The 23,607-nt window shown below is 41.5% G+C and overlaps 1 protein-coding gene across 1 annotated transcript; it reads right to left on the reverse strand.

The window, feature by feature from the left end:
* Positions 1 to 12,422: 12,422 nt before the first annotated feature.
* LOC146635115 (uncharacterized) lies at positions 12,423 to 23,536 on the reverse strand. Its single transcript, XM_085350032.1, has 9 exons — positions 23,506 to 23,536; positions 22,872 to 22,907; positions 22,480 to 22,746; positions 22,155 to 22,400; positions 21,885 to 22,076; positions 21,650 to 21,730; positions 16,977 to 17,072; positions 14,541 to 14,624; positions 12,423 to 12,466 (listed from the first exon to the last, which is right to left on the reverse strand). Exons 1-9 carry the CDS (start codon positions 23,534 to 23,536, stop codon positions 12,423 to 12,425), a joined length of 1,077 nt encoding a protein of 358 aa, XP_085206158.1.
* Between the last annotated feature and the right edge of the window lie 71 nt (positions 23,537 to 23,607).

Raw genomic sequence — 23,607 nt, forward strand, 5'->3', positions numbered from 1 at the left:
CTGTTGTTACGGAAATACGTGTATTTCCGGTGTTCCTGAGTGCGTGGTTGTTTTTTTTTTGTTTTTTTTTTTTGTATCTCTAAAAATGTTTATAAATGTAAATATTCTGCAGTCGAAATGTATATTTATAAACGATTTATATGTAAAATAATCGGTAATGTCATATACGGTGGATCAGTGAGTGCGCATCCATATGCGCATGCGTTCACGTGCCTGGGCTGAGTGCTTCGTGTTATCATCATTTTATGCCACGCCTTTAAATTTCCCCTGGAACACAAAACGAAGCAGTGCGGGGGCTTTTATTTTGACAGGCTCCACCACGATTCCTGTTCTAGAGAATGTGTCGTGGAATTTTTATTTTTGGTTTTTCACACTAAAACAAAAACCCAACAGGATATCTTCTGTGAGTTGACAGAAACTTTCTCTTCTTCCTTAATTTTAAACATTTATTTCTTACAATTTAAATCATGCTGACACATTTCTTTCATTTACCACAACAGAATTTCTTTATCATGTAGTAAAAAATTAAGAGGTATTGTTCAAATTGCTCTCTGTCTGGTTAACTTAGACCAAAACTTCTGGTCTCACCCCTGGCGTCGTTGCCCACCTCTCAATTTTAAGTGCATATAGACACTGAGGGCTATCAGGAGGGGCTATGTGCTTACCTGCTGCTCTCTGGCAGGTAGCTCCATGCCCTCCTGGGTTTTAAATGCACCTTAGAACACACATGCATCAACACTACATACGAGCGGGAGGAGGGAGGTTTGGAGTCTTCACACACCCCCGTTCTCTGTTGCCTGTTGGGGCGGGGGGGCTGGGAGGAGGAGTTGGCCATCCGACTGGGGTCTGGAGTGTGGGGCCTCCCTGCTGCTGCCGAGTCGGGGCGGTCTGCTTCTCTCCACCCCAGAGAAAAGGGTAACACTACCTGGGTCTGGGTGCAGTTTCCCCCTCCAGGGGCAAGGGTACCTAGACCCGGGGCTAGAGTATAGCTTTGTGACTCTGGCACAGCTGGCTGCCGGCGGAGCTCACGGGCACGTCACTGCAACCCCCCCTGGCTTCTGCTCCGCTGCTGAATGACCCCTCATCTGGGGCTCCCCTCAGCTCTTTCTGGGACAGTGGCGCGGCTGCCCCTCTGTTGGTCTTCCTTGGTCTCTTGTGTTCTGAGGGCCTCTGGATGTCTGGAGTTTGGATCTCCTCCACACCTGCTTCATGCCCTGGAGGACGGGGCTGTGGCCCCCCCACACCCTCTAGCAGATTATTGCATGAAGGAACCTTTTAAAAACAAGCGCGTCCATGCTCACAGGTGTACACACAGGTGCTCACACACACAAACTACACCCTTTTTGGCTCCTACCTCAAAGCACACTGTGCGCTGTCGATCTTACGTGCTGCACAATAATGTTTAATATTTAGTATTTACTGTTATATTCCCATATATCATTGTGATGTTGTTTATTATGTTGCTTTTTTTTTGCTTGGTTTCTCTTATTTCTTGCTCGACAGGTGATCCAGGTGATCGATATATGGATTTTTTGTCTGTTTGTTTTTGTTTTTGTCCTTTATCACCGTTCCTCTTCCTCGCTGTTTTTCTTTCCCTACCTCTCTTTCTTTCCCCCAGTCATGTCTGTCCCGTGTGTAGCAAGTGAAAATAAAATAGAATAAAATAAACAATAAAAGCAAAGGTGAATCAAATAGACCATTATGGCAAGGCTGGGATGGTCAATTTGGTAAAGTAAATCCATTGGGCATCTTTCTTCGCCTTTAGACAATAATTCTGATGGCAAAAGAGCCAAACGGGACAAAAAAAAAGAAACTGCTCTGTTTTCTTACACTAAAATATCTCAGGGATTAGTTAAAACATCTTTACACTGACAAAAAGAGGAGCTTGACTAGTCTGACCCACTTAAGTCCTTCTCTGTAGCCAATCCACAAATAGTTGAAACATATAAACTGCCTATTTTAAAACACCAAATATCCCCTAAACTATCATCCTAAAACACTTTAATATCATTTTAAGTCATCTTACTACATCATCCTCAAAGACATATGGCATGCAAGTAGCTAAAGAGAGTCAGTGTCACTGTCACTGGAGAGGAACGTGTTTCCATGATCGCATCTGGTTTTACAGTATTATAGTATCAAAGTCTTTTTCTAGACAAAGTATTCCCAGCAGGTTATTTCAGTGTACAGTATAAGGTAAACTGTCTTCCACACGGCACATTACAATGTCACGAAACTAATATTAAATTCATCGAGTCTGCTGTTTTCCAGCTTTTACTCTTTATCGCGTCGACTGCAGATCAGTGACAAGTAGCGTACAGAACGGAGCTGGGCAAGTGGCTCCTCCTACTTTGCGCGCTCCCGTGAATGGGGAAACAATTTTTGACGGGGGTAACTACTTTGGCACAACACCGGAAACCCGATCGGTACCCCGCATGCGCGAAAGGTTTCTACTTCCGGTCGTAGCGTTTTACGATAGTTATGAGTCAGAGTATCTGTTAAGGGTACGGAAGCGTATGAGCTGCCACCCAGGCAAAGGAAAAATACAAGTATATCACGTTATAACGTGAAAAGTTTATTGTTCTAACAAGATACTTTTCCTGTCTGTACAATATACTTTTCACGTTTGAACAACATAATATCACGTTCGTACAATATAAATTATCATGTTCGTACAATATAAATATCATATTGTACGAACGTGATCATATATTGTGCAAACGTAAAAAAATACCATTACAATAAAAAATTTTATTGTAAGAACGTAAAACGTGTTGCATTCGGAAACCCAAATCCATGGTAGTTGTGGAGAGCTCACGCTCTTCAGAACTGGCACTTAACTTTGAATGCCCTGCTTTCAACATGGACACAAACACTGATAGCCCGCTTCTGAGATTTCTTCGGAATCGTGGTGTACCTGAGGACTGTCTCTTACGAATGCTACAAGTCTAATCAGGCACGACGTAGACAGAGGTAACATGACAAAGTAGCTGAGGACATGTGAATCCGTGATTCTCATGCCAGCGATTGTCTGAAAGGTGGGCTACAGAGAGGGACAATAATAGTAAGACTAACAGCATTAATAATATATACATATGACTGAATTCTTGCTTCTAATGACCGTTTGATCCCAGAGGACATGTTTATAGGATAAGATACGTTTTCATAGGCTGAATTTATCATAAGTATTTTATGACTCTGAAAAATGAAATCCTTCTGTTTGGTTCTGATGACTGAGAGAACACTATAATTCACATTTTAAATTAAAATAAATAAATAACAGGCTGGGGATCCTAATTCAGGGGCACTGCCATCGGGCGAGAGACGAGGTACCCAGCGAGTCACAGGGCAAAGAGACGGGCTACCGTTCACACTTAGTGATTCAGGCTGTGGGAGGAACCCACACAGGCCCTGACCAGATGGAGGACTCAAACCCAGGACCTTTGTGATATTTATTTAATTTTAAAAATGGTCTTCAGTTAACTGTTCCTGATATGAAGACATGAAAATGCAATCAGGTCCATATGTTTTTGTAAAATGTCTCTGTACAGCACCACAGTGGATTTTAATACAGCAACACTGTGATGCAGGTCAGACTTTCAGCTTTGATACAGGTCTCTGTTCTCAGGGGGGATGAAGCAACTGAACGACTGACTGGCAGCAGTTTCATTAAAACTGTTTTGTTTTTCTGATGACGTCTCTGAGGGCCTTACATTTAAAATTACAGTCAAACTTTATAAAATGCCTGCACTTCACTTACACTTTGATTGTTTGACTGAAATCTTACTTTGGTGGTGAGCAGAGGCAAAACTACAACAACTGCAACTTATTTTATCAATATTATTTAGTTATAGCTGACTCGTGTATGTGAACAAGTGTCTGTTTACATAAACTCAGAAAAGAGTTACAGCTCAAACATGGCCGTCGTCGCTGCGCTCCTGTAACTAAAAATGACACACCTGATGATGATGATCATGATGATGATGATGATGATGATGATGAAGATAGTGATGGTGAGATGGTCTGAGGCTCATGTCTCCTGCAGTCGATGGTTGGTCTGACGTTCAGGTTCAAGCTCAGGAGAACCCAGGATTAAGATGTCAGTGAATAGACTAGAAAAAGAGTAAAAGTACTCAGTTACAGTAACTGAGTAAAATTACAAAATTACATTTAAGAAAAATGAAATATTTTTCTCTTTATAAAATAAAAGAGAAAATGTGATTTCATTATGAAGGTTGGAGTTTTAGTCAAAGAGGAATAAACAATCTGTAAACAGAAATTAAATGTTTAGACAGTTTCTGATTTTTCATTTTCCTGTTTTTGATCCGGTGTCACTGAAGTCAAATCCATTCATAGAAATGAGTGAAGTCCGTCAAAAGGAGCAGTGATCACTGGTCTAAATTAACTAAAAGATGGTTTTTAACCAAACTGCTTTAGAGTCATGGCCTGTGGTCACAGACATGTTACTTCCCCTTATAAGATTGGCAACCCTGTGAGGAAACACCTGCAACTTCTTTTTTCTGTCCCCAGAAAAAGAAAAATTGAGCTCCTTTAGTTTCTGTTTAAACCACAAACGGCTCAACCACAAACAGTAACGGTCACTTTGTGCAGCACAAAAACTTTAAAGGCAGTTATAGTATATAGTTGACTAAATGGATGAAAATGTTAAATGTCGTATTTCAGACTCTCAGCTGTGTTGATATAATGAGTGAATGATTTGATCTTTTCACTGCCTGCTGTGTTTCCTCGACTCCTGAGCAAAGATAAAGAGTCAGTTCAGACCTGCAGTTGGTCCTCGTGGTGTTTGAACTTGAATTCAGCCTGATTTGTTTTTCATGTCTTCTCCTCCATCATCAGTTATCAGGAGAGCAGACAGTCAAAGTACAAGAATTCAAACAAACACAGAGATTCTACTTACAGAGCAGACACAGCACAGATGTTTCCTTCATCGTCCTTCTCACTCATTTGAGCTTTTTTTCATTTCTGTCACTGACACCAAGTAAAGCCCGCCCTCTTCCTCTGACTCTGTTTCTTCCTATATTTGTACAGCGATAGTGGTGGATTTCTAACCTCTTAATGATTCATTCATGTGATACATCTATTTCAGAATATAAACTTGTTATTGCAAAACATTTTATATTAAGTTGCTTGTCTCTGTGATAATTGTAGCTGGGATATAATTAACAGAATCCTCCATCCTCCAACACCATCCTGTTGGTGGACAAAGTTTGAAGCTGGTCAGGCATCAGTTACGCCCCCTGTCTGTCTCTTGTGTTTACGACTAAAGTCATTTGTCTTAGAAACACTAGCATGTGTCAACACGTGTCAGCACTGAGATCAGCTCATCTACCTGCAGGTGACGCTGCTCACAGCTGCTACTCGTAGTCTTTCTCCACAGTATCACAGGAGGTCTGTTTCATCGCTGTGTCGGCTACATATCAGCAGTGTTGGGCAAGTTACTTTGAAAAAGTAATTAATTATAGTTACTAGTTACTTCTTCAAAAAAGTAACTGAGTTAATAACTGAGTTACAAATTCTAAAAGTAATTAATTACTTGAAAAGTAACTATTGCGTTACTTAAAAAAAAAAAACGTTTAAGCCAGGGTCCAGGGTATAATTGCCCATTTTTAACTACTTTTGATTCTCTCTCTCTATTTTACCTCTAAAAACTAATTACTTTGCCTTGTTTGGTATCATTCTTTTCAGCACAACCTCACGTGTCTGAATCTACAGTTATGTTTTCATTTTGACTGTATTAACACAATTGATCTAAAATCAGACAAAAAACATAAAACCTGAGTAGAAAAAGTGATATTTTTTACTGTAACAACCACAGACATCTTTAATGAATCATATTTCATAACTTTAAATGCAAATATAAATTGTCAATTTTAAAATCCTGCGCACAAGTTTTGCAAACAAAGTTATTTGCATAAATTTACCTTTTACCCTTTTTTAAATAACCATTTCAAACTATTTACAGAACAATCAGCTGTTCTTCAATAAGATGCCACAAATTATTTGTGCCACTCCAAAAAATAATTTCTTTCCTCTATAAAGGAAACATCACTCCATCACTGTGTCACTCCTGTTTCTACCTGGAGACAGCAGTCGCCTCATTGTTCTGACACACAACACAAAACTATCCACACACTACACACTAACTACACAAGACAACACATTAACTACCAGTGTTGGGAAGGTTACTTTTAAAATGTATTCCATTACAGCATACAGAATACATGCCCCAAAATGTATTCTGTAACGTATTACGTTACGTTACTCAATGACAGTAACGTATTCTGAATACTTTGGATTACTTAATATATTATCGTGCTTTTTACAACAACGTGAATGTACTATTGCTGTGTGATTTATTACTATTACTGAAGGTCCGCGACTCCGAACTGTACTAAAGGGACCTCTGACTAATACGGCGGGGTCCCTGTCGGCTCGTAGCCGAAAACTAGCTTTACTTTGTTGTGTGGGTCAACTTTTCTTGCGAGAGACAGAGAGAGGCGTTGAAAATCTGCTCCAACGGAACTTATTGTTTTCGGAGGAAAACACGAACACGGTGTACAGTCGAGTCTTAATAGCTTACTTACAACTGGGCTCGTCAGGCACTCTTCTTGGCTGAAGTGGTTATTATTATATTTACATGCTTCCAGCTCCCGTTTTTGCTCGATGACAACTCGTACCTTTCCACTCCCCTTTTTCTCCCTCCTCGCGCTCACAGACCCATAACGTGTATGGCAGTCCATTCTCCCTGCAACACGGACTACACTGCCCATGATGCTACATTCTTTAGAGCTATGCTTGTAGCATTCTGCCTGTTAGCTTAGCACAACAACAACAAAAAGGCGCTCTCTCACCCAGGAAACACACAGTCGCAGAGAGAGAGAGAGCGTCGCCCTGTAACCATGGCAGCCGTAACGCTGCCGCCTGGAACAACAGAACGTAGCTGTCAAACAAAACCCAAACAGTCCTGACCCGCGACAAAATGAAACAGGAAAGTACCGCAGTGTAATCCATTTATTTCAACAAAGTAACTGTATTCTGAATACCACCTTTTTAAACGGTAACTGTAACGGAATACAGTTACTCATATTTTGTATTTTAAATACGTAACGGCGGTACATGTATTCCGTTACTCCCCAACACTGTTAACTACACACTCAAAACACGCTAAACATCACAAATCTCTCACATCTCTAAACTCTCTCTCTCTCTCGCCCTCACTCCTAAAACTTCCCCTGTTTTTGTTTTTTTTTTGCTCATAAGCAGAGAATGCTTGCTAGCGCTGTCCTTAGAGCAGGGGTCTGCAAACTTTAACACCCAAAGAGCCATTTGGACCCGGTTTCCACGCAAAAGAAAACACTGGGAGGCACAAATACTTTTTGACATCTAAAATGAAGATAACACTGTATATATTGTTTTTTACTTTTTATGCTTTGTGTGAACAACTAAGGTGTGCTGCTTTTGAAATCCATGAAGTGCTACAGAGAAAATTACATTTTATTTATGTAATGAACACATTTTGAACTCTTAAAGAGATATAACAAAAGGAAAGACACCCAGCTGAACTACAATGATGCAGCAAACAAAAACTGTTGTGAGCCGCCACCCTCATATCGCCTTTGGGCTGTTGGAGCCTTGACCTGACTTTTAAAAAATAATTGGAACAAAAACACTATGCTGCTAAAAGATGAATAATATATTATTATATATAATAGATAATAATAATAATATATTATTATTCATAATAGAATTTTTAAATATATATTTTACCAGGGTTTAGTGTATCTGGCGGAACGCAGTCTGCAGCGCCGCTGCAGGGGAGGCGGACGCACCTGAGCAGCACCAGCAATCACGCCTCGCCGCCTTAACGTCTGTGCTCTCTCTGCTGTTGTGTTGGTGTGTGTCGGGCTGTGAGCTGAAAAGCTACAGCCGGCTGTATGCGTACAGCAACCGTGTGTGAAAAGTGGTCAATAAAGAGATGCTGAAAAGCGAGTTCATGTAAACATCGTCGGGTCTGCCGTGATATGTTTACAATAAGACTTCTGCTCCTGAACCTCTGCGCACAGCGTCTGCAAATCGGGGCTGTACGAAGTCACTTTCATCTTCACGCAGAACTGTAAGCTGTGAGATGTGAGCGGTGTTTGTTTTTAACATAGTTCACGGTGGAGAACAGCTGCTGACATAATGTGGATCCGAAGATCCATAATTGGCTTCCGCAAGTGTGACGCTTATTTTGAGCGATGAAAAAATAATAGAAAAATAAAATATAATTTTATTTTTCTATTTCAATATCACAATAATCTTCCAATTTAGAACTACAAGTTAAAAAAAGAACTAACATAAATAAATTACACTTCAGCTAAATACTTCTAATTTATTTTCCCAAACCACGCAGAGCCGCAGGTTCTGTACTATAAGGACTAAAGAGCCGCAGGTTGCCGACAGTAAACGTGACGAAACTATTGAGGAAAAAACGCAGCGTATTGTTTATCATGGCTCTGGTTTTACGTGGCCTATCAACACAGTTTACAAACTGGTATCTATCACCTTGTTGCTTTGTCTTTAAGTGGTCATGTGATTGACTTACCACGACTACTTTATTCTTCCTCAGTCAAACAGCAGCACTCACGCGATTGTTTTGCCCCCCTGAGCTCCAGGTGTTAGACGCTAGTGCTAGACAGTGATCGTGATTACCGTCCGTGGGAGCTCGCAGGTGCTTAAAGCTGTAGCGCCCAGATTACTTACAGCTACAGTACTTGCCTGCAACTGATGCGGTAAGCTGAACACAGCTTCAACCGTCTGTTTGTTGAAAAATAGTAACGGGCCACATTTTCTTGTTAGTAACTGTAACTGTTGTGATATTTTGATACCATGGTAGCATTTGCTGAGTATTGTTTTTGATGATATTATACAAAGGACCCTGTTTCTGCAATGCCCTTTGTTTGAACCTCATCTCCTCTTGCTGTGACCCCATGGGCGACTTTCCTTGGCCTGCTGGTCTGGAAAATCCAACAGTTGATCTATATGTAAAGAAGGCATTTCTGCGTTGATCCTGCCGTGGAACAATGGGACAAGGTGCAAGCTCTCATGCTCACAGGACGTGGGGGTGCATTCCTGGAGTGCACACCAAGCTTGCAGCCTGCTAAAGATCACACACAATTGATTGTGTGCCTCTAGGTATATATGGTTAAACATTTCCTAATGCAAATAACTACATGCAGTATTCTACCATGTGCAAACTTATATCACTAAAGGATTCTAACTGTCTAGTGTTTAACGGACCGACCTGTCAAAGGTATGTTGAGATTATAGAAGGCCCCTTTCAGAGCTAGGGGGAACTTCCTTATATGGTTGTAACTTGAAACTTGTTGACACACGAACCCTTCTGCCTATAAAAACTGCTGCACAAAAGAATAAACTTTGAGTTAGTTTGGGATGACAATTTAGAACAGTCTCCGCGTCTTTTTGTTCTTCCAAACTGCTCCCGGTACTCCGGCCGGTACCGTAATTAACCGTTGATCATGTGCTAGACAGTGATCGTGATGATGCGGTAAGCTGAACACAGCTTCAACCGTCTGTTTGTTGAAAAATAGTAACGGACCACATTTTCTTGTTAGTAACTGTAACTGCGTTGTAACGATAGGAATAGTAATTAGTTAGATTACTAGTTACTGAAAAAAGTAACGCCGTTATTCCCATCACTGCATATCAGTCATCTCCAGCTTCTCCTCCTGCACCATCTACAGATTTAACCCCTTCAGTGTATGTCGGGAATTCCCTTTCTCTACATTTCACAGCTCTGATGTTTCGGGTCTCGGTGTGTTTCATGTCTCGGTGTGTCACTCCTCAGACGGAGGTTGTTTCATAATCTTTCTGTGGTTTTATGAAACAATGAAGACTGATTGTTTCACAGTTGTGGGTAGTTTCACACTGTGTTATCAGGCTGCTGAGGATGTTTGTCTGAGTGTTTGTGTTATCAATCATTGCCGCTGCAGTGTGGTGCTGATGCAGGCCTCACACCGTCACAGGAAGGAGGAAGTGAAACTGACACAGACGGTAAAACCTTCTTGTTACAGCGTTTCTCTCGTCTGCTGGGGATGAAGAAACATTACACAACAGTGAGAAGTTATTTTGGATCTGAACAGATGGAAAAGTGTCGCATTGGAGCGATTTCATAATCAATGTGACCTTTTGGCCCATGAGGTCAGCTCATCGTTGCCCCCTGTTGGTGATTGTGTGAACTGAGGTTTCACAGGTCACACAAAAGGCTGGAAGTTTAAATAAGAAGGAATAAACATCGTGAAAGAGAAATGAAATGTTTGCAAAGTGAATTTAAGTCAAATATGAACTTGTTTTTTAAAAAGAAAAAAACCCAGAAGGTCGACCTTGTTTTTTAAGCCAATAATATCACAGCAGTTGTTTGAAATTAGCTGTAGACTGTAGGCATTGAACGGGGAAAAAACCTGCAACTTAAGAAAACAGTCCATTGCAGTCCATTTGGCCTCTCAGGGCCACCGTAGCTGTAGGTTAATATTTATATTTTTAACTTTTTATATTCAGTGTTTTCAGAGACCCTCGCAGCACATAACGAGTTCAGATTTAGTGTTTATTATCTTTTATTTCTTCATCCTTTCTTGTTTGCCTTTGTTTCCACAGTAAAAAGTGTGCCACTAACTCGACGACCACCTCTTCTTATAAAGTTTTACAGGTTCCAGTTATCATCCAGGTAAGAATTACAGAGAGTCAAGTGCTGTGTCAGTGTGGTTTACTAATAAAGAGAACACGAATTACAAAGTAGAACAGAACTATAAATTAATAAAGCAAAACAAGGCAGCTCCGAATTGGTCTCAGGCACTAGAGGGCAGCACATAGTCAGAAACATCCTTACAGTCAGTGTCCACATTTTAGGTCCACATGGGCCCTCAAAAAGTATGTTTATTTACTAATTATGCTGCCTGCCCTGTTCAGACTACTTCCTGCCTGCATGTTGGATCCAGAGATTTAGACGTGTTGCTGCCATCAATTCAAAATAAGTTCATATTTTTTTTGAAACAGAACAAAAATCTCAGATTAATAATTTGATATTTTCTATGTTCTACTGTAAGTAAAATTTAAGAGCCTTGCATATCATTGTATCCTGTAGTTTTCTCACTGAGAGACAACAGTGGGAAAACAAATTTTAGTTTTGAATAAATAACCTGCTTTGACACCTAACCTGTACTGACCTCTTAAATAAAGCCCCTGCATCATGCTCCACGGTGTTTATCTATTTCATTTTGCAGCTGTGACAAAGATGGACGAGGCAGGTAAACACTACTCAGATGTGATGCCATGTGTGAAATTTAAGAAAATTAAATTATAAAACCATCACAATTATAACAGAGTGTTCAGTGCAGGTTGGAACTGTCCACCCGTGTCAACAGAAAAACATCAAGCTAGCTAAACTACAGCCACATCTTAAAGACGTAAAAAGGTTATGATGGTTTGGACGTGTGCAGAGGAAGGAGAGTGGATATACTGGGCAAAGGGTGGTGAAGATGTATGGAACGCCAGGACTGCCATAATGAATTAATTAAATACACCATTAAATAGTTAATTAAATGTGGCGTAAATATTTATGTAATTAATTATTTCTGATTTTAATTCATTATTGCCACATTTAAGTAACTATTTAATGGTGTATTTAATTAATTCATTATGGCAGTCCTGGCGTTCCATGAAGATGGAGCTGCAGGCAGGAGGAGAATAGAAATACAACAGAGGGTTGGTTAGAAGGAGGAGGATGCTGGGATGGAGGCTGACGAGTCACTATGGAGACCAGTAAAGGGAACATCCAAAAGAAAAGGAATTCACAGAAAACTGAGGCTACTGTAAAAATCTCAGAAACATGATGCACAGCCAGATATTTCCTCTGGATGGCAGAGTAACGCTGGTTTCTTGTTCTGTTTTTCATTTATAAAGCAGCCGCTCTGCTGTAACACTCAGTGTAGCCAGTAGATGGCAGCAGATTTAAAAAAAAACCTTTTCAGTGGCGACCACGTGGTGACAGAAGCCGGGTTTTCTCCTCTTTTACTGGTAATTGTAACATTTTAATTAGGCTTTTTTGCTGTTTTTGTTTTGAACAAACAAATACAAAAAGGAGAAAAAATTAGTTTTTACTCATGAAAACATTTCAGCTGCTACCAGAAACTGACAACTTTTAAATCTGTTGTTTTTTTCATGTCAGCTGCTTTATGGTTTGTTTCTCGTAGACTAAGGAAGTATGACTTGTTTGAGTCGAATTAACAGAGAAATGAAAGTGAAACATGTAAAAATCTCTGAAATCTGTGGATGTCCTCTGCTCTGAGGTGCTGGGAGGACCAGTTAGAGACCAGCAGCTGGACATCAGTGGTTGGACTGGTGGACTACTTCAGTGAAGAGTAGACGACGTCTGGCTCTGGTTTAAAGTCTGAACACAAACACAGTTCAAACAACAGGAAACATGATTACAAGCTTTGTAGTTCAATAAAGACCTCCAACCTCTCTGCATCACACACAGTCCCAGTTCAGACTTTACTGGGAACCAGCTCAGATACAAATCACACTTTAGGTGCCTGTTTGGTTCACAGAACTGAGCCTGGAGCCCACAGAGCTGCAACAATTTGTTAAGCAAGTGCATTAAGTCACATTTTAAAAGATGAATGATTTGCTGCTTCCAGCTTCGCTCTCATATTTAAGCAAAGTTTCCGTCTTATTATTGGAGAATTTTATTTTTTTGTGAAAATGACGCCACATATTATGACTTTGTATCGACGGCTTCCCATCAGGATGCACAAAGAGGGTGAGAGTATGACCTCAGACCTCTACAGCTGTTCTGAGCACCCTGCTCCATACTTTCTTCCCCTCCCAGCAACACATTCATCAGATTTGCAGTTGACTCACGGTGGTCGGTGTCATTTCTGGGGACAATGAGTCTACCCAGCGACTGTCTCAGTGGTTTAAAGACAACAACTTGGTCCCCAAAATGTCCAGGACACGAGACAGGACCATGGACTTCACTGTGATTAAGCACGTAATTATCAGCAGGAACTGTGTGGAAAAGGTCACAGACGTCCAGTTTCTGGGATTTTACAACAACAAGAGCCTGAACGTGTGGTTAAGAAGGCAAAGCAGAGATTTAACTTCTGCAGGGTCCTCATGAAGAATATTATCCCCCGAGACTCTTAATTTTTTCTTTTGTTCTTTCTTTTCAGATTGCTTAGAACTCTGGCTTCTAGCAGGTGCTAAAAACAGAATAATAATAATAATAATAATAATAATAATAATAATAATAATAATAATAATAATAAACAGTACCAGGGACTTCCACCAAATGAAAACCCCAAGTCGAGGTGACCTGAGTAGGTCCAAGTGTATAAGGGCTCTTGGTGTCCTTCTACCCTTTTTATTCCCGTGCTAGGCATGTGCTTCATGGGGCTGTGCAATTTGGATAACTTGTGAGTTTATAGGTGTTTTTCTTTGTAAACTTCTTCAGTAGTTGTCATGACTGTTGTGATGGATCATTGCACAGTTGAGTGGTGGAGTACTTTAATGACTGATGGGGGTTTCACAGTTTTCTTTCTCCTCTTAACACCTGTGCTGTGAACCAATGACTGATCGGATAGAACTATGAAGTGTTTCTGAGAAAAACAAAGGTGCCATCAACCGAGCTGCAAACTTTGCTCAAGACTTTACCGCAGTAAGGTGACAAGCTGAAAATATGTAAGTCAGACTTTACTGGAAACCATCTCAGCAACAAGTTACAGCACTTCCACGCTCCACAAAGTTTAGCTGTGAGACATCGATGAAATAAACAAAACTCAAACCTTTAACCCACAGAGCTCATCAGCTTAAGTCTCTCTTCTCTCCACCTCAACAGGCTGAGCTGTGAGACTTCGTGGCTCAAGAGTTGGGAGTTCGTCTTGTAATCAGAAGGTTGCTGGTTCGAGCCCCAGCTTGGACAGTCTCGGTCGTTGTGTCCTTGGGCAAGACACTTCACCCGTTGCCTACTGGTGGTGGTCAGAGGCCAGTCTCTGGCAGCCTCGCCTCTGTCAGTGCGCCCCAGGGCAGCTGTGGCTACAATGTAGCTTGGCATCACCAGTGTGTGAATGGGTGGATGACTGGATGTGTAAAGCGCTATACAAAAACAGGAACCACCAGCAGACTCTGAAACCTGTCTGTCTGTGCAGCTTTGGACACAGTTTACAATATTTTAATCTGCCTTGGTGCAGCACCTCAGTTCATCCTCACTGTGAAAGAAGCAGCTTTAGTTACGCACAAACTTCTTATTAGAGTTTATCTCCAAACATTGTTTTCAGAGCTCAGTTACTATGAACACGGAGGTAGGAGCTCCACCAGGTCATGAGATCACATGGAGTCATCTTCCTCCTGATCCCAAGGTTTTATCCCCTGACGTGTCCAGGACAGCTCCAGGGGAACATTAGCACTCTAATGTTTAGCTCTAAAAAATACCTGACTGCAGAAGTGAAGAAGAGCAGCTTTACCTCTCGTGTCTGATCGCTTTTTCTTCTCTTTGATGATTTTTCCATAAGTGACGTCTTCAGTTCTCCCTGCAGCTGCATCTGTCTCTGCACAGTAAAACACACACAGTCACACTGTCACTGCAGACAGAACAGCTGACACATTACAGCTATGACAAAACATGTTACAGATAATAGTCAGACACACACTGTGTGTGTTTCTGTGACTGCCACACACCTGGTATCTTTGGATCAATAACTTGCTGTCAACACCCACAGTGGGTCAGAGTGGGCCGACACAGCCCTGCAGCTCAACACTGGATCCTCACAGAGCTGTGTGCTGAGCCCCTGCTCTATAATCTGGTGAACCCTGATGACACCACAGTGTCCAGGACAAACGACCTGATCACCGACTGACCACGAGGAGAGGGTCAGGACTTCCTGTTTCTGCAAGTTTACTTCAGGCAGAAATGACCCAGGGTCTAAACACGGATTGGGTAAAGACATCACAGCAGAGACTTTCCTGAGGGTCCTCAGGAAGATCCCCATACCATGGCTCCACATGTTAGTGTATTGCTTGTGTGTGGTTTTGCTGTTGCACAGAAAAAGGAGCTCCACAGGGTTACTGGATGGCTTCTCCCAACTCTGGAGGACCTACATAGTTCCTGCTGCCTCAAAAAGGCTAATATCATCATCATGGCTTCTTTGGACTGTGCTCATGTTTGAACTGTTACCATCGGGCAGACAGAACAGAACGATTAAAACAAGGACAAACAGACTGGAAAACAGTTTTTATTGCAGAGCTGTGTCACCAGTCAGTGCTGACATGAATGAGCTCTGTGCACTAAGGAGCTGTGCAGTTTGGGAGAACGTAGAAAGGTTGCTTTAGTCTTTGTTCATTAGTTTTTATCCATTATATAGTTTACAGTTTTTAAATAGTTTCCATGATGCTGAGGCTGCACTTGTGTGCGAGGAGGGTGGGGGAGCATTTAGGGTTTCACTGTTTTTTTCTCCTCTCTGCACCTCTGCTGTGAACCACAAACACCTTCTTGCACTTTTGGTAACTGAAGCAGTTTGTGCTGCAGCTGGTATCAGACTAATGCTGGGCTCCAGACACTTCACAGCCAAAGAGACAAAAATAAAGGAGTTATTTTGGTTCTTAGAGCCGTTCAGGTATCAGTAGCAAACAGCACAATACTGACTTATTTGTCCTCATAAAACACTTTAATGAATAGAGCCTGGTCACTGCTCTGTGTTTGGATTATTTAGCGAGTCACAAACACACAGCAGTGACAGGACAGATTTAAAGTTTACACTTTTACTGCTGTTTTCAGTACTGCCATCTTGGATTACTAACTCAGGGGAAGTTGGTGCTCCAACTTTCAGTGTGGGAAACTTAAGTTGAGCTTCATGTTCCACAGAAAATCTGATTGGGAATAATTCACAGTTCAGAATCCTTCAATCCAACATTGGGCCTTGGTGCAGCACCTGAGTCCATCCTCGTGTGAAAGAAGCAGCTTTAGTAATGTGGAAACTTCTCATCAGAGTTTCATCATCAAATATTTTGTGTTCAGACAAAGAAGAAGATGTTTAATCACTGCAGCGCTTACTGTGTGTAAACAGTATTTGTAATGAAGCATCGCACACACAGTAAGTGGGGATTTTTTATAAACTGCTCGTCACAGTTTCTCCTCTCAGCACCTTTGCTGTGAGCCAATCAGTGAAAGGATAGATTTGTGAGGTGTCTGTGTTAAAAGCAAAGCCGCCATCTTCTCTCAGTGCAGACTGACACACTAAACACAAGCACGAAAGCCGACATGTTCTCATCAGTGTTGTCAGACTCGTACCATGACACCTTTACTGATAAAGCACTTTAAAAAAACAGGGTTCACACAGTGCTGTTCATATACAAAAAGCATGAACAGAAAATGAAGTCAATCAGGTTCAAAATAGAGAATTAGAAAAAAATTACAGTCAACCTCTTAAAAAAGTGTGAAAGTTTTAAACTCAGAAAGAGACGAGGCCTAACGTGGAAGGGCAGATCATTGCACAACTCTGGCGCAGCTACAGTCACACAGTCTCCTCTAAATCTATGCTTAGTTTTTGTCAACTTCAAGAGCTGCTTATAGGTGGCTCCGAACGAGCAGGCAGATATACATGGCTGCAGTTTCAGACTGAGAGCAGCCAACAACAACAGGAAGATTCTGTTGTGGTTTGCAAAAACTAAAATACAATGTTGTAAAATTGAATTAAAGGACAGTGTGGCTGAAAACACTCTTTGGTCTGTTTGGCCTTATTTATAGGACTCATATTGACAACTAAGTCATCCTTTTAACAACCTGTGTGCGAGCTGCAGCTGAAGTTGTGCGACCTCAGAAGCACACTCAAACACAGAAGGATAAAAACCACGTGAACATCATCGGGACGTTTTTATGCAGAAGTGAAGAAGAGCAGCTTTACCTCTCGTCTGTGATCGTTTGTTCTTGTCTGTGATGATTTTTCCATAAGTGATGTCTTCAGTTCTCACTGCTGAGTAAACTGCAGCTGGATCAGTGTCTGCACAGTAAAACACACACAGAGGACGTCACTGCAGACAGAACAGCTGAGAACAGACATGAAACTGCTGCCACTCACAAATCTTTATATGAAACACTCAGAGTGTTTTCAGTTACTGCTCAGGTTATTTTAAAAGTTTAAAATAGTTCAACATGAATTAAAATGTGAGGTAAAGAGACCTGATAAAGGACGAACTGAATGCCAGACATGTCAGCTGATCAGAATAACAGGACGTCAGACAAACTGTTAAATTATTGACTTTATAAAAGATAAATTCAGAATTTAGATAGTGAGCCAGAAGGAATTTCTTATGCTGGTGTCATAAATATGAAAGAGTAAATCTTAAAAGGAAAACTGTGAACAATACTGCAGGAAATTAGTTTACAATAATAGAAAATTTACAATAATAATTAAGTCTTTCATATTTGTGAATATGATAACAGTGTCTGACCTGTGTGAGTTTACAGAAATACTCTTACAAATAACTCACGTGTTTCTTCCTCTATTTAACATTCACACCTCTGTGTTGAAACACCTGCAGATGAAGCTCTTATCGTTTCTTCCTCAGAAACAGTCGCAGACTCGTTAGTGTTAACCACAGACGACAAACACACCGTTCAGCAAACACAGAACTTAACATGGTGCGAAAATCTACAGACAGACTGATATTCATTTGCTGTACATGAGGTGATTGTTGTTATAACTGACCTGTTTAAATGTTATTGAGGCTTACAGTTTGCATAATTAGGGGCGTGGCCCAAGGGTGTAGATTTGGTTTTGGCATTGGTGAGGATGGATGATTCAACCAATGAAACCTTCCCTGTTTCTTTTTTCCCCCCTTTTGTCTTTGCTTCTTGATAAAAAAAAAAAGAGAAGTAAATATACTTGCCTACATATGCTATTCTACCTGCTTTTAAACCATTTAAAATTACAATTTTATATGTGAATTATATAATGTTAAAATACTATTAAACACATGACTAAGTATTTTAGGCTTTAGTTTACTTCAGCCATATAACATATAGATCAGGTACACCTACCATAGAACCAAGGCCGCCAGAGCTCATCTTTATATTTTTACATGCTGCAGTGCCATTTTTGGGAGCATTTCAAGTTGCTATACATCAATACAACCGTTATAGCCCAAATTTTAATAATATGTCTGCATTAAGTCCATAGTAACGACATAAATTGCAAAAAAGTGCAATAAACTACAAAGAAATTGAAAATCATTTTTGGTTTTTTTTAACATATATTTCTACTTGGAGAAATTTAACCCTGGAGAAACCATGGGGTCAAATTTGACCCCATGGTTTCTCCAGGGTTAAGAGGTTTATCCCTCAAAACTTTAAATACAAAAAAGTTGCAAAACATAGTTTACAACAACAGGAAATTTATTTTGAGTGTCTTCATAGTTTTATTTTTGAGATACACCAATTTTTATATACTGCAGGAAAAACGAAAAACAATCTTATGATGCAAATTTGCAAAGAAAGCAGCAGGTTCATCAAAATAAAATATTTCCAGCAGTGCAATTTGAGTTCTAAGCATCCCAGAAACTATTCAGAAAGTCAAACATGACTTATAAAAACACCAGTGTAGGCTTTTAAGGCCTACAAGTAAAAAGTACATTTTCCGCAAAAATGACGTTACTCATGACTACCTCATGATATTTTGTCTCAAAAATTAACCCTATGAATATGTCAGTACCATTGGGGTGAAATTATTGTGTCACCAACATATAATTTTAACAGCCTCTGTAAACTACAGTGGTTTGCAAAAGTATTCGGCCCCCTTGAACTTTTCCACATTTTGTCACATTACAGCCATAGTTTCTGAAGTCTGGAGAGGCCTCGGGACCATCTCAGGCCACAAACAGCAGAACTCTCTGCCTGGGAGGGATCTGAGGTGGGCAAATGAACTGAATCATTTCTTCAACAGATTTGATTCAACCATGAGGCTCCAACATCGGCTGCAGACTCATCCACCCCCACTGCTGCTGTTCCACCTCTGACACCTCAGACACTTCACACCTCCTCTATTCACCCTGCTCACTCCTCAACACCCCCAACAACAGCATCCAATACACACTCAACACAAGGCTCCAGCCTGTCTCTCTCAACCACCCAGGTTAGGAGGGAACTGAGGGGGATTAAAGCCAAGAAGGCAGCGGGCCCAGATGGCATCAGCTCGAGGGTCGTCAGGTCCTGCGCGGACCAACTGTGTGGGGTGATGGAGCACCTCTTCAACCTGAGCCTGAGGCTGGGAAGAGTCCCACAGCTCTGGAAAACCTCCTGTGTTGTACCAGTGCCAAAGACTTCACGCCCCAAGGACCTCAACAGCTACAGGCCGGTGGCTCTGACATCCCACCTGATGAAGACCCTGGAGCGGTTGGTCCTGGCTCAGCTTCGGCGCCTAATAAGCTCATCACTGGACCCACTTCAGTTTGCCTACCAGCCTGGCATTGGAGCGGATGATGCCGTCATTCACCTCCTACATCGTTCCCTCGCTCACCTGGAGACCGCTGGAAGCACTGTGAGAATCATGTTCTTTGATTTCTCCAGTGCCTTCAACACTATTCTTCCCTCGGTTCTGAAGGACAAGCTGGAGAACTCTGGAGTGGACCATCACCTCACTACCTGGATCCTGGACTACCTCACCGACCGACCACAGTATGTGAGGACTCAGGGCTGTGTGTCGGACAGGGTCGTCTGCAGTACGGGGGCCCCACAGGGAACGGTTCTGGCTCCGTTCCTCTTCACCATCTACACTGCAGACTTCTCCCACAATTCCACCCAGTGCTTCCTGCAGAAATTCTCTGATGACTCTGCAATAGTCGGCCTCATCACTGATGGGGACGACAAGAAGTACAGAGGACTGACTCAGGACTTTGTGGACTGGTGCCAGCTGAACTACCTCCAGATCAACGCCAACAAAACCAAGGAGCTGGTGGTAGACTTCCACAGGCACAAGCATTCTCCACTGCAACCACTGAACACCTAAGGTATGGACATTGAGGCTGTGGACAGCTACAGGTACCTTGGTGTTCATCTGAACAACAAACTGGACTGGACTCATAACTCAGACGCCCTCTACAGGAAAGGGCAGAGCAGGCTGTACCTGCAGCTCAGGTCGTTTGGAGTGGAGGGCCCACTGCTGAAGACCTTCTATGACTCTGTGGTGGCTTCTGCTATCTTTTATGGCGTGGTCTGCTGGGGCGGCAGCATCTCTGCCGGGGACAGGAAGAGACTGAACAGGCTGATCCGAAGGGCCAGCTCTGTCCTAGGATGCCCTCTGGACCCAGTGGAGGTGGTGAGTGACCGGAGAATGGCGGCTAAGCTGTCATCACTGTTGGACAACATCTCCCACCCCATGCAGCAGACTGTGACAGCACTGAGCAGCTCCTTCAGTGGGAGACTGCGGCACCCACGGTGTGGGATGGAGAGATTTCGCAGCTCTTTCCTCCCCACTGCTGTCAGACTCCACAACAAAGACTTTTGCAGCTGATCAAACCCTCACATGTGCAATAAGACTGCTATATGTGCAATTCTTGTACAATTCTTCTTCTGACAAAGTTGTACTTTTGTATTTTCTTACTCAGTTGTATATAGTATTTCTATTTTATTCTATTGTATATAGTATTTTATTTTATTTTATTGCATTCCAGTGTTTTCTAATTTCTGCTACATAACTTTGCACTTTTGCTGTAACAAAACAAATTTCCCACCTGTGGGACTAATAAAGGTCATCTTATCTTATCTTATCTTATCTTCTTTGAAAAATACTTTCTTATATCCAGGTTCTTCCTTTTTGCTGCCATCCTCCTCTCTTCCTTGCAGGTCTTCTCAGTGCAGGTTTGTCGCTGCTAAAACTAAACAGAGCTCCCTGAGAGGCACAGCCAATCACATTGGCCATATTTGTCACATGATGTAGTACTCCAGTAGAGAACGTAATTTAACTCTTTCTGCACCGCTGGGTGATTGAGACATTGACAGATCGTTTTTTTTCTTTCTATGGGTTTTGTTTTTCTTTACTTGAAGAGATCAAATTACCATCCATGCCAAATCCAAGCCCTTGGTGTGGCCTATTTGTCTGTTGGAGTCCCTGAACTGCACCTCTGCTGAGTGGAATTCTAGGATCTTATTTTGATGTTACTGAGCTCTAATTAGCAGCTATCAGTCCCTTTCTGTTTGTCTCATACAGTCTATGGAGAAGCTTGATAACCAAGCTAGCTAACATTAGCTGATAGCTGATAAATAGAGTCTCTCCTGGCTATAAAAGCTAACATGATGCTGTTAAAAATGTTAACTTTTAGTTTCTGAAACCAGTATATGAAGTCATGGTGCTCTTTTCCATCTTTGATATACAGTCTTGTAAGTTCACTGACCAACATGTTTACTACAATTACATGTTACAGAAACTGTCACTCAAACAGCATCAATATTGGTTCTTAGTGTTGTAGTTTTCCACTCAGCATTTCTCTGAACTCTTCCAAAATATCAAAATTTCAAGTGATACCGTTTTATAAACAGTTTTCTCCACACTGGAAAACCACATCACCCACCAAACGTTATTACCTCTGCTGTGTTTCACAGGCTGCTGTCTGCGATGTGATATTTTGACATCACTGTATGTGACATCATCTCGTGCAGCTTTGCCTTGATCTGCTGAAATTTAACAGTAATACCATTGTATGAGAAACTAAAAGTTACTTGCACAGAAACACAATATAAACACTAACACGTAATCGTAATAAATGTTTAGATTATTCAACAAATCAAATTCCTTGCATGAAAGATCAGAAAGTCTCACCTTCAGGTTTTCTGTGATTACATTGTCTCACCAGTAGAACCAGTAACACCAGTAGCACCAAAACGCACACTGATCCAACAGAGATTAACACATGAAGAAGAACAGAAGAACCAGGGCGAGTAGCTGATGTAGGGATAGAGGTGGATGTAGATACAGGTGTGGGAGTAGATGGAGATGTGGTTGTAGGTTTCCCTGAAATAAACAACATGTAATCATTAGTTTATTGTGAATGTTGAAAGCTGCAGAAACACAGACAGGTGAGTGTGTCACCTGTGACAGTGATCCAGCTGGATGGAGACTCTCCATGACCGCTGATGTCACACTTGTAGAGGCCTTCATCAGACCTGGAAACATGCTGGATGGTCATGTGACCTGTAGGCTGCTTCCTGATGAGGGAGCCATCTTTATAGAAAGCAGCTGGGAGGTTGGAGGGAGTGGTCTTTGTTTTACAGAGCAGAGTGACGTCATCTCCCTCCATCACAGGGAGGACAGGACTCTGCAGGATCACTGATCCACCTCAACACAGAGACAAACTACAGCATTTCATCCATTTACACACAGCTTCATCAACACTAACTCCACACACTCAGCTTACCAGTGACTGTCAGGTTAACCATGTTACTGATGGGACCCTCTCTGGACTCACACCAGTAAACTCCACTGTCATGAGGCACCATCATAGTCATCTTACAGGAAGAACCAGCTGGTTGTCCAAATCCATCTCCTCCACACTGAGTCCTCTGTTGTTTGCTTGTGTTTCTCCTCAGAGTCCATCCAGCAGAGCTGTCGTCCTCCTCACAGCTCAGAGACACAAAGTCTCCTTCAAAGAACTGAGAGCTGCTGGGACTCACAGTCAGACGAGCTGTGAGGGTTAAAATGAAAACTAATGATCACGTCTTTGAGATCTTTACTGAAAGTTTTAATCCAAATGTGTAAAACCTGTCAGAGTTGATCAGGTTTAAACTGTGACAGAAGAAGGTTACTGACCTTGGTTTGTTGTGCAGCTCAGCAGTGAGATCAGAACTAAAGAGAAATGACACTCAGGTTGATTTGACATAAACACACAAAGGTGATCACTCAGAACAACTTTGTATTATTTGATGTTTCCCTCTAAAACAGAAACATCAAACTCTCCATGTTGTGTCGCCTACAGCCCAGTTTGATCTTCCTGTCAGAGGAAACGTGGATCTAAACCAGGTCAGCAAAAAGCTGCTCGTACTAAACCAGAGACTCCAGGATTTCAATTTCTACTTCTCGATGATCAGAATTATTAAATAAAACTGATCACATCATTTCATGCTTCATGAGCTGCTTCTGGAGTTACTGTAGAACAAGGAAGTCCTTCAAGTTACATTATAGTTACACTGAATACATACAAACTATAACTAAACTAAGGTCTGTCCTCTGCTCTGTTCATACAAACACCAACATTTTATTTCAGCTTTTCACTCATAAATTCATCAGTAACTCTGTGAAACTTCAGACCTGCAGTTGGTCCTCGTGGTGTTTGAACTTGAATTCAGCCTGATTTGTTTTTCATGTCTTCTCCTTCATCATCAGTTATCAGGAGAGCAGACAGTCAAAGTACAAGAATTCAAACAAACACAGAGATTCTACTTACAGAGCAGACACAGCACAGATGTTTCCTTCATCGTCCTTCTCACTCATTTGAGCTTTTTTTCATTTCTGTCACTGACACCAAGTAAAGCCCGCCCTCTTCCTC

The sequence above is a fragment of the Diplotaxodon limnothrissa genome, linkage group LG3 (assembly GCF_057381915.1).
Source record: "Diplotaxodon limnothrissa isolate DT_005_m linkage group LG3, D_limnothrissa_male_GT1.1, whole genome shotgun sequence".
Lineage (NCBI taxonomy): Eukaryota > Metazoa > Chordata > Actinopteri > Cichliformes > Cichlidae > Diplotaxodon > Diplotaxodon limnothrissa.

Coding starts and splice junctions, on each gene's coding strand:
- LOC146635115 (XM_085350032.1), bottom strand. CDS start 23,536: ATGAAGGAAACATCTGTGCTGTGTCTGCTCT. Junction 22,401..22,479: donor GGTTAACCTGACAGTCACTG/GTAAGCTGAGTG, acceptor CTCTGTGTTGAG/GTGGATCAGTGATCCTGCAG. Junction 12,467..14,540: donor AAAGCGATCAGACACGAGAG/GTAAAGCTGCTC, acceptor GTTTGTGTTCAG/ACTTTAAACCAGAGCCAGAC.